The 9,091-nt window shown below is 24.6% G+C and overlaps 2 protein-coding genes across 2 annotated transcripts; one reads left to right on the plus strand and one right to left on the minus strand.

Moving 5' to 3' along the window:
- Window positions 1–781: 781 nt before the first annotated feature.
- On the plus strand, window positions 782–1,324 carry EIN_480390 (hypothetical protein; the record flags this gene model as incomplete). The annotated part of the gene is made up of 1 exon (XM_004257873.1): window positions 782–1,324. The coding sequence occupies one exon, from the start codon at window positions 782–784 to the stop codon at window positions 1,322–1,324; it is 543 nt and encodes a 180-aa protein (XP_004257921.1).
- A 1,554-nt stretch (window positions 1,325–2,878) lies between these two features.
- Window positions 2,879–3,625, minus strand: EIN_480400 (hypothetical protein; the record flags this gene model as incomplete). The annotated part of the gene is made up of 1 exon (XM_004257874.1): window positions 2,879–3,625. The coding sequence occupies one exon, from the start codon at window positions 3,623–3,625 to the stop codon at window positions 2,879–2,881; it is 747 nt and encodes a 248-aa protein (XP_004257922.1).
- Between the last annotated feature and the right edge of the window lie 5,466 nt (window positions 3,626–9,091).

Consider the following 9,091-nt stretch of genomic DNA (forward strand, 5'->3'; position numbering starts at 1 on the left):
ATATATTATTAAATACTTATTAATGATATTTTATTGATAACATTTGTACAAATAAATTAATTCTGAATGGAAACAAACAACAACAAATAAAATTTCAAGTTACTATTACATTTAGTAAAAACAATAAAACAATACTATATTTAATCGAATTGACCAACAAATAACTTTTTTTTTTCAATAAATTTTTATAAATAGAATTACATTTATTGATTGACAAATCAAAAAAATTAAATTGAATTGTAATTGGATCTATATTTAGTAGTAAAAATAATTCGAAGATCAAAAAAATAAAAGAAAACAAAGATCGTTTAATTTACAAAATTGTTAATTTTTACTTGAAGAAGGGTTGTTTTTTTAAACAAAAAAAATTGTTAATTTTTAAGTTTAGCGCACAATGTCAAAAACATAAATAAAACCAAAGATAATTGGTATGATAAAAAGATCTAATTTAAAAGGGGTGGTTATTATATAATTTGGCATTATTGTTTTCTTTTACATAACTTTAATAAAATTAGTTGGTTATTAAATAAAAAAAGATACAATTTAATAAGTGTCTATTTTAAAAATACAAATAAAAAATTTATGTATTTAAAAAGCAGCCAAAACTATTAAAAATCAAATGAAAACACTTCTTTTCTTCTTAGTTGTATCAGTCTCTCTTGCTCAGATTGATTATGCTGTTGGTACTGATGTTACCAATTGTCCGCATTATTATGTATTTAAAATGTATCATCTTGGCCAGTGCAAAGAAAACAAAGGAGGGTCCATTGTGAATAATTTAATGGCTGGTACATCCAATATTATTAAAGAAAAACAGTATAATAACAACAACTGTTCTGGGACACCAAGATCTGAACATGTTTGGTTAACAACCGAATCAAAGTACCCATTCAATTACAAAGACTACAACTTTGTCGCATTTAGAGGCGACGAAGAAACCAATTGCAGATTGGACGACACAATCGACGGCCTTTTCTACACAGACAAATGCGAGTCAGACGTTAACTGGGTCCAATGGAAAGTTCACGAAGAAAATGGTCGTTTCTATTTAAAGAAAAGTCTGAACACAGACAATTCGTGCAAACAAACACCACAAACAGTCTTTAAATACAGTTATGAATGCAACAAATGTGGAAGTGATGGAAGACTTACAAAGTGCTATGGAATTGGTAAAGTCAAGCCTTTCTCAGACTTCACGTTGAGAGGACCCGAAGACACTTTGGGAGAACACTCTGAAAGCAGTGGAGAAGAAAGTCACAACCAAGATGGTGTTGAACTTATCAAAATTGTTTTAGTGTTCATGATGGTGGTAATGTTCATTTAATTTGATTAATTATTTTTTAAATTGTATGTTTAAATTAAATAAATATTAAAATGACAACACTAATTCATTTTATATTTCAATGTAATGTATTAATTATTAATATATGTCGTATTATATATCAGAAAATATATCTTATTTATAATTAATTGGATATTGATTAAATATATTCTGTTATTACAGCAACCAACATTGATAAAAATATTTATTACATTATTTTAACAAAATATTTTATATAACAATAAACAATGATATTATGTTGGTAAATTTAAATTTGAATTATTATTCAAAATATTTGTATCAATTAACACTTTAAATAACATTGAACAAAATTCAAGTGGTCTAAAAATCGGGGAAATATCAAGTTTATTAAATAAATTTCCGTTTTTTTATAGTTTATTTTATGTGCATAAACAATACACAAGCCAAAAAAGGAAAATCATCAATAATTTGATTAATATCCCTGTAAAAACAGGCCAAAACGAAAATAAGGGCGTTATTTTAAGTGTTAAAAGGTCAACATTTGTAATTTTATTAACTGGAAAGATGTCGATTAATAAAGGTGAATGCTAAAAAAATTAGATTATTTAAAAACATTGTTATTTTTTCATAATAAAACCACAAAAAATGTAAAGACTTGTAGTTGTAACAAAACATCATTTTTAAGTATTACATATGTGGTACTAAAATTTCAACTTATAATTAATATTTGTTATACCATTGTAAAAACTAAATATAAAAAGTTGTATTTGAATTATGTTTTAAAAATAAATAAGTAAACTTGTTCAATATTATTCAAATATTATTTAAACAGTAAGTTGTAACCTTAATACTTGTCGAAACTTTAGTCCCACATCTGTAAAAATTGTATTACAAATTGTTTTTTTAATTATCAGAAACATAAAAAAAATTATAAAATTGATTTAACACTTTCACAACCCAAAACTTTTTTTTAAGAAGAAAAATAAGTAAAAAAGGAATTGTCCAAATCATTTTTTATTATTTTTATTCAAAAACCCCTTTCTAACACAAACCGGCCAATAGTCAGTTTTATTTTACTTAAAATAATTAACAAATGATAACTCAATTACCTAAGATTGGTCAAAAATAATCTTTTTGGATGAAATTTCATATCGCTTTATTGTGTTACAACATTAAAACAAAAAACGCTACATCGTCAATCCACTTAATGACAAACAATGTCAAATAGTCACATTAACAAATATAACGACAATATAAACACCAATATCGTTATAATCAAATGACAATATTCTCTTTATAAAAAAACAACCAAAAATATCAAACCATCATTAGACCCCATCTTTCTTTTTTAAGCTTTGCTCTTGTTTAACACAAACAAACTCATTCATGTTTATTTGTGTGACTATAAAATATACAATTCAAATTTAAGTTGATAAAAAAAATAAAAAAATTTCAAAAACTTGTTTTGTGTATGAAGGCAAAAAAAGGGTTTAGGTAAAAGAAAAAAATAAAAACTTATTATTATTACGTTTCGGTTTTGAACGTGTTAAACCATTAAAATTGAATTTAACCTTTTTATTTTATTGCAATATCAAATGTTTTATGTCTTTCCAAAAACTCGTCGACGAGCGCCTGTGTAAACGTGTTTTTATTTTCTTGATAATACTTATGAGCAATCGCATCTTCTCTCAAGCTTATATAATCCCTCACCATATTTAACAAACAATTTCCCATGTGATTACGACCATAATTTTTGCAGATGATTGGTTGTTGTTTTTCTTCATTTTCTGAACAGTGAATTTCACTTTCTTCCACTTCATGATGTGCGTACAAAAAGTGTGCGAGTATTCTCGAAAGTCGATTAAAAATGTTTTTATAAGTTTTTAAATATCCTTTGGGTGGTTTCTCTTCCCCATCAAAAGGAAATAATTCGGGAATGTTAAGAGTCTCGAACGCCCATATGAGTGTTTTAATCATGTATTCGCGTGCTGGCATTGATATAACTTTCCCATCCGATTCCCAAAGACATTCAACAGCGCCAATATCCATTTTTGTACACTTACTTGGGTCGCAGAGATGGCCATATTCATAGAGCATGTCAAGACCATCATTTAAAAACATCCCAAATTTATATCCAATCGCTTCATATTTCCCCATTTCTAAAACACTCTTTAAACGAAAGTTGTATTGCGGTTTGCGTTTGATTATTGGGTTCTGTCGATTGGGGCCATGCTTTATTTTTATTTTGACTTTTCCAACTTCGGGAAGTGGAAAATAAGAACATTTACTCATGAGATCACAAACCCATGGGGGCGCTTCCATCGTGTTTTTTTCAGTTTTTATTTTTTATTTTTTTGAGAGATAATTGGTTCGATTTTTTTAAAGGCGAAAGAGATTTAAGTTGAATTCTTTTATTCAAAAATTTATAAACTTTAATATATATACAGTGCTCATTGGTTTCAAATTGATAATATTTTTTAATAAATCGATTATGTTTTTATATTTATCGACAGTATTTTTTATGGTTTATATTGTATTTAATGAATTATATTACTTTTAATGAAATAGACTGTGTTTTTTATAAATTATATAGCATTTGATGAAATAGACTGTGTTTTTTATAAATTATATTACTTTTAATGAAAGTGGTTATATTTGTTATAAATTATATGGCATTTTTCTAATTTATACAACATTTTTAGTAAAATCAATAGTTTTTTTCTAAAATATATAGGATTTTTGATAACTTATATAACTTTTGTTTGAAAATATTTTGCTTTTTTTTACAAATTATTGGATATTCCCGAATATTAGGAATAAAAATACACATAATAAGCAAGTTATTATTTGTTAAAAATACTTAATATGTAACTATATTTATACTATTATATAACTAAATTTTAATCTATTCTTATTGTTTATTTTAATACAAATTTTTACAATTATGATACATGATAAAAATAATTAATTTATAATATAACTTTATAAATAATTATTACAAATATTCTATTATTGAATATATAATTATATATATTATATATTATATATATCATTATAATAGACTAATAAATGAACTATATTAACCATACATTGTTTAAAAACATTTGATTAAATATTTTCTTGGTTATACACTCGAGGCCACACAATTTCCCTAACATTTTCAAAACAACTTTGGCACTCTTCTGGTTTAATAGTTAAAAAACCATCTCTGATTTTTTCAAGAAAATTTTCGATGCCATTCCAAGTTCTCACATTTTTTTCAACCCTGCTTTTCCAGATCCCAAATATATTTTCAATTGGGTTTAGTGCTGGTGAGTACGCAGCATTAAATACGACAGTGTGGTTTGTATTATCTAGCATTCTTCTCATAGTGTTGTGAATATCACAATTATCCACCCAAAAAACGCATTGTCTTTGTTTTATATCATACTCATGAATTAGGTACCGGAAGTAGTCTTCGAACGAATTTAATGTGTTTGTTCCACAAACCACATTGCAATAAGAGAGTCCGTCACAATCAACTGCGCATATGGAGGTGAGGCGAAGACCACCTTTTGATTTTGTGATGAAGGCTTCCTTCCCTCTAACTGACCAGCCATATGCAGGAGTGATGCTACAGTCCAACTGGTTTCATCTATACAAACCCAACGTGCTCCACTATTATATAACCCTTAGAGCGTTTACTGCTGCAATTCTTTTTCTTTATTATCTGGCGTGTTGCTTGTTGGCCCTCTTGTCTTTGTTCTTTTGAAAGAAAAAATAGGGACTTCTCTCTCTTCACCTGTTGCTGTTTTACCAGTCATGAAATTTCCAATTGATGATATCGAAGGTGCATAAAGATCAATGTCCTCTTTAGTAACAGCAACCTTGGATATTTTTGGAATATCCAAAATTATTTCATCAACATCTTCTTCTTCGCGTAATTTTTCTTCTTGTGCTATCATTTTTCTAATTGAAGTTATTTTTGTTGTTGTGTCTTCTTTAATAGCTTTTTCTACCAATTTTTGAAAAGGTAAAGTACGGCTTTGTCTTCTATAATGATTTTTTGGATATATTGATATCCCTTTTCTTAACATTGAAAGATACTTTTCAATGTTTATTTTTTTAATCCCAATTATTTCTGAATATCGTGAAGCATTCATGTTATCACCATTTTTACTCCATAGTTCAACCAAAGAATCTCTTTGATCAATTGTAACACGAGAATAAGGTCGTGTATTTATTTTCTTCTTTTTTGAATCCAATTTTCGGGGCCGACCCCGTGATCTTTTTTGAAGAGGTGGGATATCTTGATGGGGCAACATTACAGGTTGTACAGGTTGCCCTTGCATGGATAATGGTGCATTTTCATGATAGTCGTTTCTTGCTCCTGGATCTTTTCTGTCGATATAATCCAATTGCATGATATCATTTTTTGCCCGTTATTTAAATATACATAATTATGTTAAAAAAATATCCTCATTGTGAAGAGGTTCTAAATAAGAATAGATTAAAATTTAGTTATATAATAGTATAAATATAGTTACATATTAAGTATTTTTAACAAATAATAACTTGCTTATTATGTGTATTTTTATTCCTAATATTCGGGAATATCCAATAATTTGTAAAAAAAAGCAAAATATTTTCAAACAAAAGTTATATAAGTTATCAAAAATCCTATATATTTTAGAAAAAAACTATTGATTTTACTAAAAATGTTGTATAAATTAGAAAAATGCCATATAATTTATAACAAATATAACCACTTTCATTAAAAGTAATATAATTTATAAAAAACACAGTCTATTTCATCAAATGCTATATAATTTATAAAAAACACAGTCTATTTCATTAAAAGTAATATAATTCATTAAATACAATATAAACCATAAAAAATACTGTCGATAAATATAAAAACATAATCGATTTATTAAAAAATATTATCAATTTGAAACCAATGAGCACTGTATGTGACTTTTTATTATTTTATCACCAATAAATTTATAAAATAAATAATATATATTTTTATAATTTATTGAAGTTTATTTTTAATTGTTGGTCTTATTAAGTTCTAAAATTGTATTTTTTTGAAATAAAAAATTTGGGCAAATATTATTTTTTAAAAAAATATTATATAAAAATTATAAAGTTAATCTGATATCAAACAATTTTTAAGAAAAAAATAATGTTCGTTATAAAAATGTATCAAAATAGTCCGAATTCATAATACACATTTTTAATTTTGATATTGAATTTACTTTTAACTTTTGAAAAGATATATGATTTTTATAATAATTTAATGATAAATGGATCAAAGTATATATATATTTATTTATAAAATTTATTTTCTTAAGAGTCCCAATAAGTATACTTATTGGGACTCTTAAAAACAAATCACAATATATTGGTAGAATTCATGAACGTTAATTGGATTTATAGTATTTTTTTCAACCAAAATATCATTTTATATAAAAAGTGTTCATCTTTTAGAAGATGGTAATAATAATTTTAATATCTTATATGTACTTATGTGTGAGCTACAAGTCAAAACTAAAAAATGTTTTTAAATATGATATTCTCGTAATTTAGTGTTATCATTTAAAGTTAGTTTAATGTAACATTTACACATTGAAAAGTTACCACATTTTATTTTTTAGGCTGTTTTTTAAACATAAATGGAGCTATAAACAATTAGACTTTATACACCAACTATTGTTGTAAAATTGTAAATAAATATTTAATAAATACTTCCATTTTAATTACATAAACATTGTGGTATTATCGAAATACACACGTTTGCTGTTGTGTGTTGTTATATGTAAAACAATAAAACGACAGTTTAGGGAAATTAATTGTTATTAATATCTCACTCATATGTGATGATCAGTGAAAAGATAAATGATAATTGTGTATATCGAAGTAGTTACACAACGAAATAAATAACAGTTGTTTTTTTTGTTTTTTCTTAGTTTCAACAAAATGTCACATCAATTACACAAAATTTACAATCAATAATCGAGAATAACAATTTCATCAACACTCATTATTCAACTGTAATTTTTATTTGACAATTATATGTGTATTAAAGATCGTGTATATCAGTTAATATTTTATTAGTTGTTTAATCATGTTGATAACTTTGTTTTGTGAATAATTGAAAACACTGTTTTCTAAGGGTAAATTTACCAAACCCAGAGTTATTAAATAAATCGGCCACTGTTTAATAATAATAAAGACAACAAAAATAACTATTCAAATTAAAATTTTCAAAATTTACAATATAAGTAAGATGTTTGTGTAACTCAATTTTAAAAAATAAAATACAAATAGTTTTTTAATTTTTTAATTGTTGTAATTGATAAATAAAAACCATTAAAATACTACATGATTTTTCAATAAATATGTTACTCTTTGTTGATTTTGTTGTTGTTTTTTGGGATACTAACAATAAAATAACTAATAATTAAAATTAATTATCAATATTAATTCAATTAATAATAAGCTGAAAATAGATTATATGATAATTTATAATGTAGAGTTGGGTTAAAATGTTTTCGTAGGCTTTTGGTCGATAATTATTAAAAATGTTGGGATTCCGTTTGAAATCTAAAAATTCATCGTTTCTGTTATTTTTATTTTTAATTTGTATTATTTTATTCGGTATATATTGAACCATTCCTATTATAAATCGATAAAAAGTTCAACATTTTCAATAAAATTCATCACACAAATATATTTGTATTTTATTACTCTAAATATATTTAATTGTTAATATATTCTGTGTATTTATATACAAAACAAAAACATTGTTTCAAATGTTATATTATCTGTCACGTATTTTGATACAAAAATGTTTTAACTTGTATAATATATTTTAATATATATTTTACAAATTACAACTCAAGTATTTATTAAAAACATTAAAAATTCCGTATTCGAATTCAATTTTTGTAATTTTTACTGGGATGTGTTGGTTCATGACAAGTAAAATAATTACATTACATTTCATTTAACATCATATCAACAATATTTTTCTTGGCACTTATACAACAACTATTGAAATTGGTGATTATAATTATTTTTATTATTTTTGACATAATTAAAATAATTTCATTTTTGTTTTTTTGAACGATTTATAATAAAATAAATGTGTGACTCACCCCTTTTATAAATATTTTTATATCAGTTTGGTGTATTATTATTTATAATTAAAAGTATTAGAACAACAGTAATTGTTGTATTTTTTGAAACTGTTTAAATTGCAAAAGAAATGATTTACGACACATATTTCCACAATTTTTGTTTGTAAACAATTTTTATTTATTATTTTTAAAATAAAAATAACAATTCTAATTATTAATTTAAAAATATAAAAAGGAGGTTAAAAAATATATAATTATATTTGAATATAAACTTTTATTGTATAGTTTTTTATTGTTGTAATATTTTACAACTTGTTATGGAAAGTACTAATTCTAATTTTGTTTTCAGAGTTTTCGAATGATTTACTAAACTGTCAATCTCATAAATAAATACTTGGAACTCACAACTTGGAGTTAAATTGGAGTTATCGGAGTTATTTATAATCCCATTTGGCTTTCAAAAACGATTTAAAAACGTGAGAATGATTTAAAACCTCTGGTTAGTTTGTAAGGGTTGTCATTACGACAAAAAATGGGAAATTTTCTTTAAATTGTTTGAAATGAGAATGAAAAAAAAAACAAGTAGTTTATGTAAAACTGAAACAAAACAGTGAATCAGGTTCATTCGTGAATTTTGGATTTTAGTAAGACATAATATTAATAT

This window comes from Entamoeba invadens, assembly GCF_000330505.1.
Source record: "Entamoeba invadens IP1 unplaced genomic scaffold scaff_1105074726521, whole genome shotgun sequence".
Classification (NCBI taxonomy): domain Eukaryota; phylum Evosea; order Mastigamoebida; family Endamoebidae; genus Entamoeba; species Entamoeba invadens.